Raw genomic sequence first — 22,771 nt, 5'->3', positions numbered from 1 at the left:
AAGTGAGGTTATCCTTCAACCTCAGCCCAGGGCAGCTGTGAGCTGGAAGGAGAGCTCATGTAAAGTGCTCGGCCCTGTGTCTGGTGCAGCCAGCAGCTGAAACATGGTGATAGGACAGTGGCAGTAAGGTGCCCAGGAAGTCCAAGATGAGATGTGCCACATGCGTATCCTGTTTGTTTTTTCAGTTGTCTCTTCCCTCCTGCGGGTGTCTCTAAGGTCACTGACATTATATTTTTTTGCTTTAAAGATGTGCTCAAACTCTCCAAGTAATATAATACTCATACGAAGAAACTAAGTTAGAGGTATAACTTATACTATTTCCAGACTTGATTCACTGAAATTTAAACCAGATTCCATCTTTATTGTCTTTAAATCCAATGCACCCCCATGCCAAATTGACTCCAAGGCCTAGGATACTCTTACCTTGATTTTTAAGTATGCATAATACTAAGTTCAGACACTGTTAAGGTGCCTCTTTGTGTTAGACTGAGCCACACACTTTAATCAAAGCTAGATTGTCGTGAAGCAAACATTAATTATCTACTTTTTCTAGGTCCTGGAGTTTGAGACTTGGGAGGAGCTAAGATCTTTGACAACAGACAATCCTTGCCTCCTGCAAATGCCCAACTGAGCAGAGGCTGATTCCCAAAGGATGCCCCAGGAACACTATTTTACAGAGTGTGTTCCACAGTGAATTAACACTGAGAAACATGAGCTAAGTTGTATAAGATAGATTGTTTTGCCAAGGTGCCTCAGAGAGCTTTTATAAGCAAAAGCACAGCATGACTCTCCAGTGTGACAGAGTAGGGTTCATGCTGGCCTTCCCAACCTTGACCTTGACCTTGACCCCCTTACAAAAGGGGCACCCTGCGGAACTGCAGCTTCTTGAAACCATCCCCAGGAAATTCTGTCTGAATGTAAGGCAGACTGTGATAACGTGCATCTCTTTCTTCCAAAGCAAAGACCCTAGAGAGGTAGAATAATTTTGATATAGTCTTTACTGTGAGAGATTTGAAGTAAATTAGACCAAGTTTTTAAAGTACAAGCATGTATTCCAAATGTCTTTAATAATGTCAGTGTCTGGCAGAAAAATGACCTGAAAATAGGCAACAGATCTCACAACCACATGGTTGAGTACAACTCAGCCACATACATGGGTGAGTACAACTCTCAGCAGGGCCTGTTTCTGTGTTTTTATCCCTTCTGGGCCATTTCTATTCTTCCCCCAACTCCTTCCAAAAGGTACAGTGGGGATTCCTTGCCTGTCCCTTACCGAACCTCTGAGTTTTAGAAACATGCCCTCTTGTTCTTATGTTGCTTGACTCAGTAGGGGTAGAATTCAGTAAAAACAATATCCAGAGTAGAAGCTGTCCTAAGAACAGTGGATGCCATCACCCAGAGTAGGCAAGGCTGGGCTTCCTATGAAGGCCAGGCTCCTAAACATGACAGGAGAGTCCCTGGGCTGGGACAGGGGTGAGATAGTCACAAGGGATAGAGCCACAAGTAAGGGACTCTAATGAGATCCATCAAGAAGAGATGGGGATCAGATAAACCTAGGTGTCTTCCTAGGTGTGTTCCTGGAATGGTGCTTCTTCAAATAAGTTAGGCTACTTCAGTAAAAGAACTTCTGTCCAGACAATCTAATGCAAACTAGGTGAAACAGCTGCTCTTGGCGTAGGGTGGGGACAACTGCACTGGACTTCTAAGAAGCATCACCAAGATGCCACCCCAAGGTAGCATGGTCAGTAGGTTCCCTGATTCACTTCCTTGCACAGCTGGGTTACAGTACCTGGGTGGTTAGGTCCAAAGCCCAAGCAAATGTGAGTACATAATTTTTATTGTTTATGAGCAGAACTTGAACTTTTGTTCTTAAAATGGGATGACTAAGAAATCCAAGGAAAAGGATGTTAGTTTTTTAAGTGATATCCTCTCTCATTGTGATTTTCTATGGTTTGAGTTTGTCTTCCAGAGGTTCCTGGGTTGGAAGTTTGGTCCCTAGAGGGTCCACATTGAAAGGAGATGGGAATTTAAAAGATATGAGGCTGACTGAGTGACCAGTTATAGGACGGGTCCCTCCCTGTGCTCTGGTTTTCTGTCTCACCATGTTATCTCTCCCACTTTCACTTGTCCTATTATTGTGATGCCATACATCATGAATGACACTGCTTGATGGGGGCAGGCAGCATAAAAGCCAGTACAGTGCTGTTTGGCCTTTCAGCCTTCCAAACTTTGAGTTACATAAATTTCCTCGCTTTATAAAGTACCCAGCCTTAGGTATTTAATTACAGTTACAGAAAAATGGAATAATAGATAGTCCATATAAAAGCAAGGATCTTGGCATTTGTACAGAAGCAGCAGGATCTGAATCAGCACGGGGTGAGCTTGGCTGTGAGAGAGGGTCTTACTCCTTCCTGAGAGTACTGTGTCACCATGGACACAGAAATGATGACAGAGAAAGGAGAGCTTTCTCATGATGCAAGGCCTATGCAGAATTATGAGATGCTACATGCTCTAGGCTTACTGGCACCATTTCTTAAGTGTAAATGAAGTCTCATTTTTTTTTTAATTACTGGAAAAATACCAACAAAAATGAAGTTCCACTGAACTGGCTTTCAGATTCACTAACAGGACACAGTAGGCTAATTGGGGCTGCAGAACAGAGCCCAGCAAGAGTGCTGTCGCCAGCTCCCAGGAGAGCCCAGCACGTAGCTGCTATCAAATCATCTTCCATTCCCACTCTAAGCCCTGACTGCAAATTTCACAAATGAGAACCAGTTCCCTGCCCAACCTCAAAAACACCCGAAAAGCTCCCCACAACTGCAAGACCAAAGGCAATTGGAGTTTCACCCAGAGGCCTCATCCTGTGTATATAAGTAGACAGCAGAAGCTTTAGAAACATGTGGAGATAAGAGCTGTATTGCAGGCCATTAATTTCACAGCACTGTGTCTTACTGAAAGATCTTTTGGTACACCCATTCCAGACGAAAATGTGGCTCCAAAAGGGATGTAGGTATGCACAGGAATTCAGACTCCTTAAGAAGGTGATATGAGGTTCCAGTGTGTCTTCTCTACTCCTTTTTCCAGCCTCTTCTGCATTCCTTCTGGTCCATGAATGTTCTAGCAGTAGGACCCTGAGCGTGCTCAGACCAGGATTCTCTGTTGTTGACCCGTAAACTTGTGCTCATTTTATAAAGACTAATTTTAAAGATTTTAAGGATTTTTTTATCTGCTGAAACTTGGCAGATGTGGTATCAGTCTTCTCAGGGAAGACACCCAAGTGTTTGTGGCTGAAAAGACTGCACATTTCAGGCTCCTGACCGATGTATGCTTCAAGCCCCATCTTCCAAAGCCTGGCTACTGACTGACTATTCTCTGGCTTCATTGACTTTCTTTCTCACTGGAGGATGAATGCAGCAGGACAGAGTCCATGTGGCAGGGTCAGTCCTGGGGGAGGAGTACTGTCAGGACATGCAGGGAGTGCAGAAACTTGAGATCACAGAAGCTAGAACAGGTTGAAGCCTTGAAGACTATCTTAAGTGTTGTCTTCAAATGAAATGAAAGAGAAGGATGTGGAAGAGAAACTAGGAGGTATTTTAAAATCTGCACATACATTCAAATAAAACATGTGGAGCATGCATGATGTGCCCAGCACCTAATCCTTGTGATAACCTCATGTGATAGGTTAGACTTTTATTTTATAGATAACAAAATGGAAGCTCAGAGAAGTTAAGGATCCTGCAAGATCCACAGAACTAAGTGGTACTGGTTGGATTTGGCTTGAATTTCAAATTTTTTGATTCCAAAGCTTAAATTACTTTTTGACTGCTCTTTGGAGGGTCACTTAGAGGCATATGTAGCAAAGGAATGCAGTGGTTTCTTTTTTCTTTTTCTTTGATTGCAAGCTTGTTAGAGTCTCAAAAGATGAAGGGTTTATAGCATTTGTATCAGTACACATCAGCTCGTGCCTTTTCATTAACACATAATCACACCAACAAAATGATCAACTAATAACATGGGTCACCGAGCCACAGTGAAAAAAGCATAGGGATTGGAGGCTTGGGGTTGGAAAAATTTGGTTGGGTGAACTTGAGTAAATTACAGTGAGCTTGGATCTAGCAGTAGGTGGAACTTTTGGCTTATCTCACTCAGGAAAGAGTACATTGCTTATATAAGCAGGAGAATCCACCTGTCAGTGGACAAACTGTTGTTATCAATAGTGTTTTTTCATAAAATATCTTCTGTATTTCTCTCAGATATTTCTGCAGATATCGCTTTCCAGTAATGTTCAAAGTAGCTGTAGCCATATGACTTGCTTTGCCCAATAAATGTGAATAAAAATGATTGGCATCTTTGGTAGGTGGAAGAGTTAGAAACTTATGCATAATTTGCTATGCTATCTTTTCCTATTTCTGGAAATCCCGAAATGTGACTGTAATGTTTGCTTGGATCCTACATGGAAAACAGGAGAACCTTTATTGATTTGTAGTGAGTATGAAATGAGAACTATTTCAATTAACTTCGAATTGGGGCTTGCTTATTTCTAGAGCCCAATTTAGCCTATTAAGTGATTCAAGGATTATCTTAATTGCTTATACAACTACTTTACATTTGGTAGGACTCTTTCTCCATTCTGGGAAGTAGGCACAGGCAGGTTAAAGGCAGTGTTAACTGGCCTTCTAGAGGCAGATTTTTGTTATGGGCGTGGGCGACAGGACACCAGATGTTGTTTCCAAGGTCCTCTAAAAAAAAATCACAGTTACATTCATGGGGTGACATGACTGGGGCACTCTTTCCTTATGGGCTTTCTTCAGATATGTGCAATGTTATCCATAGTGGCATCAGGTGGGGCAGTGAGCCACACGAAGGCCCGTTATTGCTGCACAGATGTGTCTCATGGTAAATGGTTTTTGTGCAACCACTAAATCAGAACCTTACATACCAATTAACTTTGTGGCCTTCTGCCAGATAACACAACCTCCCTTTCCTAATATTCTAGAAAAGCCTCCGGCACTGAAGAAACTATTATTGCCACATTTTCTTGACATTCTCAACAAGCGTTTCTCTATCATATGAGACATGACAGACAAGTAAGTGGCCTCAGCTTACGAGTGTGTTCTCCTCTTTCACCTGATCTTCTTCCTGAGTTTTGCATCCTCACTGCTTGTTGGCACTACATAGCTTTCCATCTTCTGTCTCCCCCCCGAAGTTGTTCTTTATCTAACTAGAGAGGCCTGCGCTTTCTCTAGTTTGCTCTTGGCTCAGCTGGCTCTCAGAAGACCAGTTCTTACCCAGGTGCCCCTCTAAATCCACACTGCGAAGGTGAAGTTTGATTGTGTTGACTTCATCGGCTTGGATACTACTCAGGAGATTGGTAGAGCACACTTCTGGGTATGTCTGGGGGGACTGTGAAGACATGACCTTATGTACCATCTGTGATCCCCGGCCTCTTCCTCTCTGGTGCTGTTACCCTGTTCTGCTTCCTAGCTGCCACAACATGAGTAGCTTTCCTCCACCAAGTCTTTCCACCATACTGTTTCTGCTTTGGAGCCATCCAACTAACATGGATATAACCCTGTGAAACCACGAACCAATCAGACCTCTCCTTCTTTAAGCTGTGGTTGTCAGCTACTGTATCTTAGGCAGTTGACTAATATACACACGTTTTGTGAGTGGATAAAAAATGTTTGAAAAATTGTATGGAACACTTAGACTTTCTCTTGTTATCATTACCTAAATAAGATAGTATAACAATGATTTACATACTATTTACATTGTATTAAGTGTTATAAGAAGTCTAAGGGAGATTTAAAACACATAGGAAAATGTACATATGTCCTGCACAAGAACTGTACCATTTCAAGTGTAACTGAGCATCTATAGACTTTGGAATCTACCTGAAATGCTGGAAGCAATGTCCTGGGAATACTGAGGGATGACCGCACTGTAACCAATTTTTCTCTCAGCCTCCCATAGTGAAAGGCTCAAGTCACAAATCTTGGAAGTTTTCACAGAAATTTATCAATATAAAATTGGGTCAGATGTCAAGTTACTAATGTGCTTATTTGGGAGCATCTTTCTTTCCCTCTGCTCTTTCATCAAAACTACTAATTCTTTAGGAACTGCAACAAAGACTCCAGCAGATCTGTGTGAGAGACCGAAAGATTACATGCATGCAGAGAATCCATTTCTTCGCTTCCAAAAAAGACGTGGGCTTGGATTTGGGGATTAGATACCCAGGTCTCAGGGTTGAACTGATCTGGACGGTAACCTCCTGGGATGTGGGCAGCTTCCTTCCCGCAAACCTGAGCATCCTTGAGTCCTTTGAACAGAGGGACAGAGGTTTGGATTATTTGTGTGAGGATAAAGGGAGATACTTGGTTTCTGATCATCCTAGTGTGCATCAGAGCCAACTAGCAGTTTTATCACAGGATTCTGCATTCAGCCTCCATACAATCTCTGCTTGGAAACAGATAAAAGTTCAGAATAATAAATGGCATTAGCAACTCAGAGACAACCACAACACCACATATGTTGGTTAAAATAAAAATCTGGTCTCAAGCCAAGTTTCGTTATTACTTAGGTTTAGTGTCTGAACTAATACTTATGTAATACTTAGTAAGGGCTGGCCACTTGTTTTTGACTGACTCTTATATTTCCTTGTTTTCCTTTTCCTCTATCAGTATCTTTCGTAGACTATATACGGAGTAGGAAAGAAGGTTTCACATAGCCTTACCTTGCCAACAAGCACCAACAGTGAGCTGCATGGCAATGTGGGATGGATGAATGGGCCAGTCGTTGGTCACTAAGTATGGTTCATATGTTGCTCCATCCATGTAGAGGGTGACCACGGGAAACTCCACATTGATGACATAGTAATGCCACTCTTTGTCACAAATCTAATGAAAAGAAAGGAAAACGACACTTCCAATCAAACATGCAATGCAATATCATACTTTTAAATTCCAATTACAACCCTTACACCGCTTTGTTTTGTTTTGTTTTTTCTTTTTCCTTTTAAATAAAATTTAAAAAAATCCAATTACAAAATGGGAGAAGAGATTTTTGGGTCAAAAATTGTTATTGCAGAGAATGCAGAGAACATAATGATTGACATATACTGAATGTATAGAAGCTCACTGTCAAACATAATGAGAAATTTCTTCTGGTGGCTAATGAGAATCCAATCATCAGGCAAATATATCACTTTTCAGTATTCCGAGGATTGACTTTAGGACCTCCTGTGAATACCAAAACCTGCAGATTATTGCTCACATGAAATAATATAGTATTTACATACAAGCTGTGTATATCCTTCCATATACTTTAGCTCATTTTTAGATTACTTGCAATATATAATACAACGTAAACATGATGCGAATTGTTATTATGTATTGTTTACAGAATGATGACCAGAAAAATGTCTGTTCTCGTTAAGTAATATGTATTTTTTTTTTTTTTTAGTGGTACTGGTTATTGAACCCAGGGTCTTTGTACTGAGCTGTATCCCTAGAAAATTTTTATTATTTACTTTGAGTCAGTGTCTTGCTAGGTCACTAAGTCAGGGTGAACCCACAAGTGTAGAATCTGCAAATATAGAGGATCAACTGTATTTATTTGAATTTAGGGAGATCATATTGGTCACAGAATTGCCAGCTCTTTAGGCTGGCAAGCTTTGGGTAACTAGAAGTGATGGCTTACAACTCTTTGACCAACATTCTCCTAGTTTTTTAGTAGAGAAAAAAGTTCAATTGGAATCATTTTCCTAAGTTTGAGGATAGATATGGCTACAAAGCAGGTACAAGACTGAAAGTAAGAAGAAAGAAATAATGACGAAGATAAGGGGGAGCAAGAAGATGGGAAGGGGAAAGGGAAAAAGAAAATGGAAGAGGAAAGAATGAGGAGTTAGAGAGGGTAGAGGGAAGACTCCGAGAGAGGACAAAGAAGGAATCACTTCTCCTTAAAGGCTTTGTCTTTGTCTTATCTGATGCCTATCTGAGAAGCTGGTGTACACTCATGGGTCTTTCAACTCAAGCAAAATAACTTCCAGCAGAGACGGTCTGCTCAGTAGGACTCAGCTCATCCCTGCCCTCGACCTGGAAAGGAAGAGAAGGACCACAAGTGGATATTCCTGAGTTGGAGCTCCTCACTCCTGTGAGGTCCTCTCACAAGACCCCATGACTCCTGTCACAGGGCTTGGAAACAGCCTTGATGGATTGCTGAGAGATACTGGTTAGAGATGTGGCAAAGAGTGGAGTTACAATCCCTGACCTCCAGGGAATAGTTTATACAATATGACCCCAAAATAGGAGTCAATACTGGCTTGTCTTAAAACAAGACACAAGAGGTTTAAGAGAGAGTAAGACTGGAGAACAGTGTCATCAGCCCCTGACATCCTACGTGTGTGCCTAGGAAACACCCTGGACTCTGTCCTTTACTCCCTTTGTATCCCGTGGAGTCTTCCTTTAAATGCCTCTGATCTGCACCATCTGGTCTCCATCACTCCTGCTATCTGTGGCAGGGGAGACAAATGAGTTCTGCATGAAGGTGACCCCAAGGTGAGGGCATCAAAGCCCTCCCTACATCCCACTCTGGATTAAATGTGCTGCCTCTCATGAATAGATAACACCAACAGGGATGCTAAATGATCTTTTTCCTTTCATTTTGAAATAAGACGTTTTTCCTTAATGTTCTTTTTATATTGTCCTTTCTCATGTCTCAGAAAATTACTCCTTTTGAAGACCATTAGCCTGATAAAGTCTGATGAATATTTTAGGGGACATTGGAGGGTAAACTGAAGAGGTCCTGGCAGGTCACTGCAAAGTCTGGTTACACTAAGTGAGAAGTCCTGACTTAGTTTATATTTCTCTTGCTTAATATCTTGGGCCAGACTCAAGGTTCTTGAGCTGGGCCTATGACTGGGGAGGGATGATCTGGCTCATAGGGGTGGAAAAAAGCAAGACTTGAAGACAGAGTGTAGGACTGAGGGAAGACTGGCGGAACTAAGGGGAATGTTAGAATAGAGCTCACAATCTAAGGAGGCCCACTGTGCCCTGAACTTGGGAGTTTCCAACTGAGAACAGTCAGGCAGCAGTGGAAGCCTGGGATATGGTTCACATTCTGAGATGTTCCCAGAGGCATCTGAAAGCTTGTGGTCAGCTCCTGAGTGACAGTGAGGTGCCTCTGGCCATACCTCATGCTCTAAAGAGTGTACACAGAACACCAATAGCCAGTCAGGCAGCACGCAAGGGGTTTCCTGTCCTGGCCCCCTTCACCACCCTCACAGCAGTGGTCACCTTCTTTATGTAACCAGCAGAGCTACTCTGTTTCTGCTGATTTTACAATGGTTTGTGTCTGTCAAAGGCAGACAGAGAATGGCCCTCTGGTTTTCTTTATTGCATAACATTTAGCACTTCTGTAAGATAAGAGAAAAAATTGCCAGGAAATATAATAATTTCATATCTCAACAGCAGCTTGTAGCTCATTTCAGTAGTACAGTTATTTCCTACACATTTTTCCTTCAGTTTTGCTGAATTATGTTCCACTGATGAGAAACTTCCAGTGATCACATAAAACAGTGACCCTGAACACTGAGCTGAACATTTTGGGGAGAGGGGTCCATTCTCATTATCATATCCAAGGCTTCCAGCAGCCTCCAAGCACATTCCTATTATAGCTTTCAAACTTGCTGGAAAATAGAACCTTTTTAATAGCATTCCTGTAAACATCCTATGAAGAAACAACATTTGGGAAAGGTCTATACGGACCATATTGCATAACAATTTGAACATTCGCATGGATTCCTTAACATCAGCTTTAAAACACACTCAAAAACTTCATTTGAAAGGGCTATGGAATATGGATAAGCTACAAATACTTAATTATTCCCTTATTACCAGATATTATCTATCAGCTGTTACAAATGATCAAATGATACTGTACTAAATTTCTTATTCATGAATCAATTTGAATTTCTGATTATAACCTGGAAATGGAATTACTCAGTTTTAAGGCACATGATACACTGCAAGGCACAGTGTTTTTCTGCAAAAGATTGTACTTATTTATACTCCTACTCACAGAATATGAGAGCACTCATGAATTTACTTGCTGCAGGAAGGACTAAAGAAAAATAAACACAATGCTAGACATTTGAAAGGGGACCTATTTTAATCTCAGTTTAATATGAATTACAAAAGATGGCAAGATTTATGTTTCTTTAACACCAAAAGGCAAGGTGTTCTGGGAGTGAGGAGCAGGCTGAGCCAAGACTCAGATATAGGTTGCTGCCCCAATGAACCCCTAAGAGGCATCCCACAGTCCTTTAGTTCATGCTGAGCTTATGCCTTAGACCTCTGTCACCAAATAACCGATGTCAGCAGCTAAAGGAAATACCTAATTAGAGTTTCATAAATGTGGATCTATGGTTAGAAAGAGACCTGCACTGACCCTCTGATAGAATTGGAGGGACAAACTGTAATTGAAAAATGATCAAGCCAGGAGGCAGCAAAAATAAATGTGTCAATGCATAGTTCAACCAAGACAGAAGGGAACTGGGCAAAGTGACCTTTCCTGGGGGAAGAGAAGAACTTTAATTCGGAAGTGCTTGTGAATCACTGGTGACCCCAGCTGGCACCAAGCATGTCTCAGGCCATCCCATGAGATGACTCTTAGGGCTTTAGCTAGACTGAAGACATTTTGCTTTCTGTATACTTGTAAATGCATTTTTATGCTGGGTAGCTGTTGCTGCTATTTAGCTGGTGAGTGAGTCAGAGGCTAGAGACCCAAAACCCAATTTTTTGGGGTCCAAAGGACCATACCAAAAGAGGTTTGAATTAGGAATGACCTTGGCATTCTAAAGTGAGCTGTGGCCAGGGAATCCCTTCATGGGCTGAAGCAAAGGTCAGAGGAAAGGTTATCTACAGAGCCACTGACAGCTTGATTCAAATACTGTAGAAAGGAACTGATTGCAAATTCTGATTTGGTTTCTCTGATAGTCAAATACATTTGCATGCAGCTACTAACAACACATGGTTATTCACCTACCAACTACTATGTATCAGTTACTGTGTCTCCTAGAGACTTCGAGCAAATTGAGTTTCTGACATACATCCTTGGCCTTCAAGATGCTCAGTCTAATGTGGGGGCATGGTGTGCCAGTCTACAAATATTCAAGTGTAACAGGAATTGACACAGGTGTTGCAGCCCAGGTGTGAGATCCCAGGGAATGGTGAGATTCATTCTAGTTGGCAGAAAGTAGAACTTAGGGTGACCCCTGAAGGACTGCTGAGACTTAATTAGGAAAAGATGATGAAGAATAAATTCTAAGCCACTGAAGCATCTACCTCTTATTCCTTTATTCATTTGCTTTTTCCATTGTGAAAGGTACCAGGTTTATGGAAAGTGAATACACTCTGCAGATGTTTACTGTTGCATTTAGAGCACCACAGCAAAAAGAAACCTGCCTCTCTGGTGCTTCCAACCTGGTCGGGGTGTTGATAAAATTGTGTACAATACATTGTGACTCACAGCTGTCACACATTTGTCAAGAGGCCAAGTTAACCTTGTGGGGAAGAAAAGGGTGTCTGATGCACTGGCAAGGAGAGAAAGAGCAAAGGCATGGAACTGAGGAGGGCAGTCAGGCTGGGCGGGGCTCGGCAGCAGTGAGGAGTACCACACAGGCTGTAAGGGTGGCTTTGGAACTGAGGACTGAGGGCTTGGGTTGCCTTTATTCTGAGGATGATCATAGACCTGGAGATCTCTGGGAAGGAGGAGGGGATGGTAGTCATAACAACAATCAATCTTGGAACATACTTTTCAATTTGAAGAAGCCTTTCATATTCTTCCTGAATCTACTCAATCTTCATGACAACCCTATAAAGTAGGATTGGTTCCATTCCAGGTACATTTTTGAAAAACAAAAGGAAAGAAATGACATGGTTTCTCATCTCCAGGAACTTACAATCTTATTGGGAGTTAGAAATGAAACACAGGCCACATGGGCTTCCTCATTTGGTCTCTCAGCTATTTGCTTCATGCACAACCAGTGGTTCAGCTTCCCACAGTAATACATCTTGGACAGAGACTTAGCTCCTGAGTTGCAGACTTGCATGTCAGATCATCCCTGGATCGTCTCAATAGGATCTTTTGAAGACACTTGAAGTTCACTGTGCTCTTTCACCAGCCTAACTTGCTGTTTCTTCTGTGTTCCTGACTCAGCCTCATATAATCTGTCATGCAAGCCACACTACTGTGCATCGCTTTATGCTTCTCCCATTTCCTCTCCTTCTCCTTATTCTCCTGCTGTGTTCTGATGTTTCCTCAGTCCTGTTCACTCTCCCATTTCTACTTCACTCCTCCTCAGCACTTGAAATACATATTAGAGAGGGCCAACACATAGATGGATGGGTAGCTGACTGAGAAAATATATCTGGGACAGGCTGGAATAAAGCGGAAGCATCTGAGCAGGGCAGAAAGTCACTAGCGGCAGTAGGATGGTGAGAGAGCTCTGGTGTGAGTGTGAGTCATGAGTGGCATGAGCATTCTGCTAGTGACTGGCTGCCCCAAGGTTGGAGGCAGCCACACAACAAGACAGAGCAGCCAAAGGAAAACGCAGGAGGGAGTTGTCCTGGCCAGCGCTAGGACAATGGGTTGGGTATCACAGCTTCTTGATGAATTGCTGAGGAATCATATTCTGGACTTCAGGAAAATAATCTTTCTAATCGTTTTTGCCTCATCTATGCAGTGAGAATAATGACATCTGTATGGACTGGTGGAGTTGTTTTGCTGATTAAACAAAAGCATTTACGATGGTTAGCACTTATTTCCAATCCTTCCTTCTCCAACTACACTGAGATGTGGGGTAACAACCACAGCAAAAACCAAAGAAACAAAAATAAGAGAGCTAGAAAGAGAACTCTTTAGGTAGCAAATGAGAAGGAACCAAAGCTGCACCTGGGATTTGACACTGGTGGTTGTTAGGAGACTGTGGCCAACTTGGCCAGTGGGAATTTCAGAGCCATTGAAGCAAGAAGAATGGACACTGAGGCCTGTGCACAAATAGGCACTGTGCTGTGCTGTCTGAGAGGCTGCACCTGTGCCAGTAGCCTAGTTTCTGGGGACAAGATGAGCACTGCCCCTGACACAGTTGAGACTCGCCAACAGCACCTCTCAGCCTGTTCTGTGCACATCCATGAGTTCAGATACACCCAGTTGGCACTGTAAGGAAACCCTCAGCTCAGAAACTGATGGAAAATGCACAAGTGAAGCCTTCAGCCCTTTTAGCAAAGATGAATTCAGAGCCTCTAGAAGGAGACACATGTAGAAGAAGTTAGGGCCTCAGAAAGTCAATTCTTATTGGAGACCAACTGCAAGTTAAAAAAACAAACTACACAACAAAGAAGTAGTAGTCCTTTGTATTTGAGAAACAGACACAACAAATTATCAAACTCATGTAACAGGAGCTATAGAAAACAGAGCAAGAGAAAGGGAATGGAAGAAGTCAGGGTTGAACTCAACAAGTAGGTTAAGCAAGATAAAGTAAGAACACTGATAACAGCACTACCGAAAGGAAAGATAGATGAGACTCCAAACTAAAATGAAGATTCTGATGAAATTAAAAGACACTGATTCTACAGATGAAAGGATGATAAATTCCAGCAAACATCCTAAAAGGCATGTGCACTGCGCATGAGGCTGTGTTCTAAAAGGCCTTGGGTGGATGCTAAGGGGCATGTTTCTTTATTTTAGTGCCTCGCATTCTGGGAAGTCTTCCTTTACTTCAGTAGTCTACCCTGCATTTCATTCAGAGGATAACAGTTAACAGATCTGTACAAGTCATTGTTCCACAGAATGTGTTTGAAGCGTTGGTCAAAACTGAAATTCCTTTCATGACACTGAGAGTCATTTAACCAAAGACTCAAAACTGCAAAGCAGACACTCACCATGGATTTGCAAGGCTCTTTGGACTTGGATCACTGTCTTGGAATATTAGAAAAAAAATGACGTTTTGGTTGGAGCCAAGATCAGCCTCCTGCCAAGGCCAAGATGCCACTTATTTGAAAATCTATTTAACATGTTCCCAGGTGGTTGCCTGAGCTTTTGAGTAGGCAGGAGGAAGGACAGTGTATGTTCTGTAAAGGTGATTTTGACAGCTCAGAAAGCACCTGCTGGGCTTCCTGTCAAAAGGCCACTGTTGACTCAGGGCTGTGGAGCCAGGGATCAGGAAACGGAAAAGGCAGGCTGTGATGGAGACCACCCTGCTTGAGCAACATGTAGGCAAATATCCAAAGCAAGCCTGAAAACTGTCCTCGTAATTTATGTTTGGAGTGCATAAATTAGCACCCAGGATCTAAACTCCTCCATGGGAAGAGAAAGCACACCAGTCCTTTATCACACATGGATACGATGCTGGGCTGCCTGGCAGCACAATCTGATCTCCACATAACTAACTGGCTTATTTTTTTTTGTTATCAGTGTCTTTATAAGCCCCCATTGGTCACAACCATGGCAGACCCGTAAGTATTTCCAGTCATCATTTTCATGTAGCAAGGAATTCACTACCTTCAGTCTCTTATCTAATTCAAAGCTTCTCCCCCATCCAGGTTGGGGTTATTCTGTGACTTCTTCAAAACCCCAAGAAGGTGGGATTGATAGTGCTGGAGTGAAGGCCAAAAGTTAGGGCAGAAAATCTTCTCTCACTGAAGCTGGGGGTGTACATTCCCAGGGCTCAGTCTCATCTTCCAGAGCAGGGGTGAAAAGGAGGGGTGGGGAGAGGAGGGCCTCACTCACAATCTCAGACATGCTCCCTGCAGGCTCTTTCAGGCTTCCTTTCCCAACGGGGATTCTGTAAAATGCTGCCTTGTAAGATGTACCCTGAAGAAAGGATTCTAGGGTGAAACTCTTAGGAAGAGCCACACAACACAGTCCAGCTGGATTTTTTCAGCAGAATTTAACACAGCAGAGACCCTGGGCTAGAGGCATCGGCATCCTCTGAGAACTTGTCGAGAAAGAGTTCTACCAGAGAGGCACATGATTAGAAGCTCCATATTGGGATTGGCAGTCTGTGTTTCATCAAGCCCTCTGGGGGCTCTGGTGGAACTGAGGCTGAGGATTGCACTCACAGACCATAATGCAGTAAGGTTGAGAAGAAAGTGGGCTGTTTATCAGCTTGTTAGACTTAATCTGCTTTATATTCCTGCTGTTACTATTTTTTGGAATAAAAGTACCCAAAACATATGGTATGAAATTCAATCAGGGAACCCATTATGTCTTAGTCACTTCTGGGTATGGGCGCGTGTAATGGACTGACAACTAGAGGACAACTTGTAACAGCCAGCTGAACTGAATCAGCATGGCGCTGGGTATGGATAGCCCACCTGAGGATTGTTGCCAACATCATAAAAAGAGAACTGGAGGAGAAGATGGTATGCTGTGGATTCTTCTGGAGAAGGACATTGTGCTATTTTCCTGATATGAACTTGGCTATTGTCATCATGAAGGAGCTCAGGATTTCACTGTTGCTGAGGATGGCTGTGGTTCTTTTTGGGAGGCTCTGTTCTTGCTTTGAGTGTCATTTGCTGGATCCAATGCAGATCCTTTGCCCTTCAGGCACAAATCCTTCACCAGGCTGGCTCAGACATTCTAGCTTCCACCACTGACCTTTGGGCCTTTCCACGGCAGATCCATGACACAGACTTGCATGAAGCATTGTTATAGGATCTAGGCCTCCAGTTGGACTCATGGAGGACATTGCTATGGGCTCTAGGTCATCAGCTGGACTTGTGCAGGACATTGCCATGGGTTTTAGGCCCTCAGTTGGATCCTTTGGGTCTCTAGTATATGGACAGATCTGCACTCTTCTGCATCTTACTCTTTGGATGAATATTATAAAATAGTTTTATAATTTAAGTGTCTTGTAGTAAATCCTTTCCCTTGAAAACCTGACCACAACAGCATGTGACAGTGAACCAGGAAGATTCCAACCCATCCCTTCCCTTTCCCAGTACTGTGCACACTATTCTCTCTTCCTCATTCTCCCCTGTCCCCTCTGAAGCTGCCCTGACTTGGCCCACATCTCCTTCCTTTGAGGAATCTTCTCACCCGCAAAGAAAAATACTTCTCTTAAGCCACCAAGCTTTCCATCTTCCCAGGATTTTGCTTCCAGGATGAGCTGTGGAATCCACCTGGGGATATTTCCTCATGAATTTCCTGAGCCAGATGACATCTGTCAGGCCCCGAGGCACAGATTCTGAGTCGCAGAGGCACAGCCTGCCTGCTGGAAAATGTAAGCGTCCTTGTACAGAGGGAGTTCAATATTTTAACAGGCCATGAAGCACATCTTAAATTTGACAATTAGGAAAGGGAATATTTTTCCTCAGGTGTTACTTCTCTGAGCACAAGTAAGTGCAGGAAGACCAACCAAAACACACACCCCAACCAGCAATGGTCTTGGCAGTGAGCTGTTTTAGGAGGGCAAAATGGGCAGAATCCTGCCCAAGGGTCCTCCTGCTGCCACAGAAGACTCAGCTTCCCATGCCACAGTGTAAGGGACATGGCAGCCACTCAGCCATTAGTATTCACTGACAGACAGACTGACTGAATGAACAAATGAGTCAGAAACACTGGAAATAGTTTCTCCAGAAAAGGGGGACAGGTGGAGCCTACTGGGAAAACTGGACCATGGTCCCAGGGTAAGGCCATATGTGGAATTCTAGAAAATTCTAGAAAACTTGGAATTCTAGCAAACTTGACGATGCTATCTGTCTAACAAAATGGTGGAGAAGCCCTCAGCAGATGCAGAGATTGAGACCCAAGACCAGAGCTGTGGAGGGGAAGGAAGGAGGGATGGCACACATCATTAGATGTGGGTGAGTCTCAGTGGGACCCTGGCTAGGGGATGCAACTGGATCTCTTTGCCAGTCTCTGGCTTGAATGCATACGCTGGGGATTGGGATACCTGCATCCTTCTGGTGAGGCACTGGCAGTCAGCAGTCAGCTCAGGGAAAGTGTCAACACTGCTACTCACTTGCCTGGTATTGAAATCTGGGCCAAGTTTCTGAATTTGCTGATTGTCAGTTACTTCATCTGTGAAATAAGTAGAGCCTATGATGCAGGAAGATTGAATCCCTCATTCAATAGGCATTTGTTGGTATCATTATAGGTCAGCATTGTGCTAGGTTTGAAGTGTACACAATGAGCATGAACAGACAGTTTCTTTCCTTCAGAAAGAAGTGGGAAGCACTCACATAATGGCCTACATTATGTCTGCAAAAAATCCTATGTGTGGAAATACAAGTTGCCACAGGGGTGTATGATGGGGTGATTAGACCTACTTTAGAGTTCAGAAAGTGGTGATGAAGGAACGGAGGAGGACTAATGGGCCAGTGAGACACAATGCATTCAAGGCAGAGGGCGGACTCAAAGTGTGGAGGCGCAGGACCTGGAAGAACAGATGCTAGAGAGACACTGCCCATCCCACACTCCTATTGCTACCAGCACAATTAGAGGCCTACCCAGATCTTCCCAGCTCAGCCTGGACTCTGCCCTGCCCCAAACCTGTGGAGATGCCTATTCCGACCCAGCAGAGGGGCCACAATAAACTTGCATGACGAGGCTCTGAATCAGACCTCCCTGGCTCAAAATCTATTGAGTCCTTGTTGGCTGCATGAACTCAGGTGAGTCACCTTCCCTCTGTGCCTCAGTTCCTGCTCTAACAACGGATATGATAATAAAAGTAACTGTCTCAAGAGGTTTTGAAGGTTTGTGGAGTTGATGCAAAAGCCTTTGAATGCTGCTTAGGTACTGACTGCTAGAGAAGGGTAAGTGTTACTACTGGTATCCATTCATTCCTCTGCTCATGGCCCCATATGACTTATACTGTTCCTGGCACGAGCCCAATGCTGCCCCCAGCTCAGTCCAAGAGAGCCTCCTCTCCTGATGCTCCTCACACCCCACAAGTGCCACTTCCATTCCCTGTCCCTCAGTCACACATGGAATTTTACATTTTTCACCACCCATATCAAAAAGTGAAAACAGGTGAAGTTAATTTAATGCTATACTTAAACCAAATATATAATTTATTATTTCAGCATATAATCATATGAAAAATTATTAATATATCCTGCATTTTGGTTTTTTGTATTGTCTTTGTAATCCAATCTGTATTTTATACTACTAGAACATCTCGATTTAGACTTGCCACATTTCAAATGCTGGAGAGTCACAACTAACCAATGGCTATTCTATTGATCAGCCCATCCCTTGCTTCAAGATTCATGAGGACAAGGACCACATCCACTTCTGTATCTCCAGGTGGGAGGTAGACTCTCAATAGATGCTCACTGCACAAAAGAAAGCAGAATGAGTGCACGGTGATCAGTGATCCTGTTATGCAAAACCACTATGCTCTCTGAGGCTCTTACTATTAAGTGGCACACAGCCTTTCACCAACGAAGTGATCAACATGCTAAATGACATTTTCAAAGGCAGATGACAGAAGAGCTTAAGGTCTAGGGACCCACGGCAACCCCTTCAGTGGGAAGTATAAAGAGGGATCATTCTGCATAAAGGAGGTATTGGACCTGCCCTGGCCTTAGGCTAGTCAGGAGGAAGGTATCTCCCAGCTGCCTCTCTCAGCTCTTAGAAACTTGGAATGGGAAAGAAGGATTGGCAGGGAGATGAAAGGAGAAAATATTTTAATGCAAAAAATGTTTCTTTCCATGCTTTATTTCTCCTTTTATTCCTTCCTAGAAAACAGCAGAGAATGATCATAGATAACTTCATCCCCTAGAGAGGCTGACATTTGTGGGCAGCTACACGTGAGCAAGTAAAGGATTTCTCAGAGGATTAGAGCAGCTTTTCCACATCCCAGAGTGACAGTGACTTGCTCAAGGTTAAGACAGCTGTTAGAAGCATGTCTAGAACCCAAGATTCTTGTTTCCTGTTCTAAGGCCTGGTTTTCAAAAGATATTTCTTAGCAAACAGAAGAAAGTGCAAGTTCTTAGAAGAGGACCCTAGTATATCAAAGCAAATAGGTCCCAAAAATGTAGTTAATTATTCAGTAATGTATTTGAAAAAAAATTAAATTTTCAGTCTGCTACTTTGAAATTGAAGCTAGTTGTCCATAAGTACTGCCTGCCTCTGAGTGATGGGGTAGAAAACTTGTAAGTTCTTTAAAAAAGGAGAAAGGAAGAAAAGAAAAATTTAGGAAGAGACTTATCAGTGGACAGTTTCAGAGAAATTTTAGTTGATATATATTTCAGTGTTGATGAATAAGCCTTCCCTGAATAATTCAAACAAATTCTTCCCCCTCCAAACATGAATTAGTTTTGAGTGGAACTGATTGTTTCCACTTCCAAACATATGGTATATAGGGACAAAAAAAGCATACATTGCACTTCAAAGCTCAAAACAGGACACCCTCAGCTCCTGGCTCTGCAGCCCAGTGGCTCTGTGGTTGAGGTCTGTGCTTGCAGCCACGTGTCTGAGTGGTATGTGTCTATTGCTGCGGTGACAGCGGAGAACAGTGCACCCATGGAACAGATGTGTCACCACCTGAGCTTCCTAGGCTGATCTTCCCCTAGTGGAACTGGAGGGACTAATGAAGTCAAAGGCTGCCAGGGAGCCTTACTGTGAGCATCATATCATTCCTCCAGGAAAGAGAAGGGTTTCCAGTCACACTGGATCACTGATTCCATGGTGACTACACTTCACAGGATCCTCAGCAAGGGAAGTCTTACCAACAAAGTACAATTCCACAGCAAAGAAACTGGGTTTTTCAGCTGTGGAAGACTTGGCTGAAACTTTGGGTAAAGTTGCAGCTTGAAATCTGGAACATCCAAGATCTGATCACCAAGCTATTGTGGATATTGTGGATATTTGCCAAGTAGAATTTTTTTCCCTGGATTTTGGTATCATACAAAGCTCTGGAATCTGGTTAACATCTAGCAGTTTTTCCACCAAGCAAAAGCAAACAAAAACAAACACATACAAACAAAAATTCCACAAATACAAAACTTTTTAGCACGAAACCTTCTCAGCTTTGGAGAGCAGGTGAGACCATCAGTTCTCCTCCATGCCTAGGTCTCATGATAAACTCAAGATACACTTTATGAATGCCAATTATAGGCAAAGCACGGGTGATTATAAGCTTAGGTCTGACTGTGGATGTCAGCTAATACAAATATAAGTCACCCTCCACCTTCAGTCATATATGTGTGGCCCATTCCCTCTTGTTTTCCATCTGAGCTGTGCTGTTTAAGGGGCAGAGCTTAGAAAGCTTTTGAGCAAGACTAGAAAGATCTTGGGGTCTAGGTCCCTGTTTTGTTGTTTTTTACCTTCCCGAAGTGGCTCTCAAATGCAGAGCTAGGGGCAAAAATGTGCTTAAAGGATATGTATTACATTGAATTCCATCATTCACATGATAGAAGAAGGAAAGAGCCCAGGAGTGGAGAACTACTTTCCTTTTGATTTGAAGAAGGAAAATTTCTTGAATCTCATATGATGATAACAGTCACTGGTGAGATGTTACACAGGTTTAGAGAACACTATTTTTGCCATTAAGATCTCTTGTTCAAAAAAAATTATAATCCAAGGCCTACAGGGTTTGTAAACCACATTTTTCCAGGGGGCCTGTCATGTGCTGGACCCTTGATCCATGCAAAGAAAGTGGAGGGAGCCTGGAGCCCCAGCAGCTGTGGAAAGCCTTCAGGCTTCCTCTCTATGAGGTCAGACAAGATGGCTTAAGAGTGCTGATTCCTGAGCTGGAGGTTCTAAGGGATTTTACAGAAATGCCTGGCAAGGGAAGGAAAGGCAGGGAGGATGAGGATGGCAAGGTCTCCAAGGTGCTAATTTCCTGAGGGATGCTTATTTTGTGGATTTTGCAGAGGAGGCCCTAAGAAGCACACAGACCCAGGGACTCTTAGAGGCAGGACTATTATTTTCTCCATTTTACAGGTAAACTGAAGCTTAGAGGGGCTAAGTAATTTGTCAACACAATGAGTTTGTTTCTAGCCTTGTGGTAGCACTTCGTAACATTATGGGATGTCAACTAGCTGTGCCATCACCAACTATTGTAAACCCAAATATTGAGTTCAGTCACCCAAGTATTATAATCCTCTTTCTAGTTTTCTTCACAATCCAAAAGGTTGTGTTTGTAATCCCATCAAGACATCATTGGAATCCTAGCAAGTTAATTCCAATCTACCACCAACAATGCAACCCCATAGTGAGAATAAAAACACCAAGACATATCCCAAGTTATGGGCAGCCAAGGGGTCCGAAGTCCATTCCTTGTGAGGACATGTGGACAAAGGCCTCCATCCTAGGCCTCTCCCAGCATTTATTATCTTGTAAAGAAAGGGAGGTGGCTCAGGGATGAGTGATAGTGAGGATGTCAGGGATTACTGAGTAACTCGAGCTGGCTGGCCAGGTGCAAGAATGGCATCTCTGTAATTTGCAGAGATAAAGATATGCAGAAGGATCAATTTACATAACCCAAATAAGGTAATAGTGGAATTGTTTTGGGGGGCTATTGCTTAGGTTTCTGATATGCAAACTCTTGTGCTCTGGGGAGTCAAAGCCTCTTTATTTTGAGACTAGTACCCAGTTGACATTCCTGGAGGTATTTGCTTTAACATCTCTGGAGCTCAATCCTGTATTGTGGAGAACACTATGTGAGGAAACAGGACTGTCTGATGGCTATAGACTTTGCACATTAGCACCTTGGCCAGCCTTATTTGCAATGCTCAGAGCCAATTAAAGAGAGAAGGAAATACCTTAGCCAGCCTTTTACATATCAATATAAGGAAATGAGTCTCCCAGTAATCAAAGTCACAGCAACTGTTTTGGATCCAAAGGGAGTCACTGGAGTTGTCTCCCACAACCAATCAGCAGCACAGGTGTCCTCTGGGAACTGGAAATGGGCAGCCTCAGACCCAGACCCAGCCTCTTAAATTTGAATATGTCTTTTAAAAGATCACCAGGTAATTTACAGACATATTAAAGTTTGAGAAGCTATGCTCTAAAAGCTGTTGTATGGTACATTCATTCAAGGAAGAAGAAACAATCAATCATTTGCTAGATGTGAATTCAAAGTGTGTCTGTGTAGGGATTCTTGTGGTCACAAGGAACTGGACACTGCAAGGGCCTTGGGAGAGGAGATGGGACCTCCTGAAGGATTCTGCCTCATGCCTGAGGACTTTTTCTCTGCATCAGGCTGTCAAACCAGGCAGAGGACAGTTGCTGTTATGGATTTGTTGAAGGACTGACCCTGGGTAATTTGTCCTTGTGACCTCCAAAGGGCATTGAAGTGACTGAGTGCTCTTGGAAATATCCAGACATCCATGCTTCAGTGGGATTTTCTCAGACTAAGCAGAAAGCAACAGAATTTCAAGCAGAGTTACTGGCAAGCTTGCAGCTGTGAGAGACCAGGACAAGGTGGGTGGAGAGAGGTTGACGGATTGGGCCTGAGGTGACTTGGGCCCTCCAGGTGTGTTAGGTGATGAACTGGTCCTCTCACAGGCCAGCTGCACCATAAAACAGCGCTGAGGGCTCCTCTCTTCACCCCTAAACCAGAAGTAAGAGGAGTAAGTTTGTACTCAATCATTATAATGACTGCCTTTAAGCCTCTTCATTTAGATCTTATTTACACCTACTTCATTCTTCACATTTAACATTAATTTGTATTAATAATAGATCTTAAAAGCCATTATTAATGGTAATGACACTAATTGTTTTCCATTAATAAAATGAAATTTATTGTTTTCAAAGTACT

At 42.9% G+C, this 22,771-nt stretch overlaps 1 protein-coding gene across 1 annotated transcript in view; it reads right to left on the bottom strand.

Annotated features, from left to right (window-relative positions):
• Clstn2 (calsyntenin 2) overlaps window positions 1-22,771 on the bottom strand; it is a 573,715-nt gene that overhangs the window by 32,729 nt on the left and 518,215 nt on the right. The window contains exon 9 of the mRNA XM_063249086.1: window positions 6,734-6,896. Coding sequence (XP_063105156.1) covers window positions 6,734-6,896 — 163 coding nt within the window. The remainder of the gene's footprint in view (window positions 1-6,733; window positions 6,897-22,771) is intronic.

This window comes from Cavia porcellus, unplaced genomic scaffold (assembly GCF_034190915.1).
Source record: "Cavia porcellus strain 051 isolate PalLab524CR breed Dunkin Hartley unplaced genomic scaffold, mCavPor4.1 scaffold_5, whole genome shotgun sequence".
NCBI classification, from domain to species: domain Eukaryota; kingdom Metazoa; phylum Chordata; class Mammalia; order Rodentia; family Caviidae; genus Cavia; species Cavia porcellus.
This window is presented reverse-complemented; position numbering and strand designations above follow the sequence as displayed.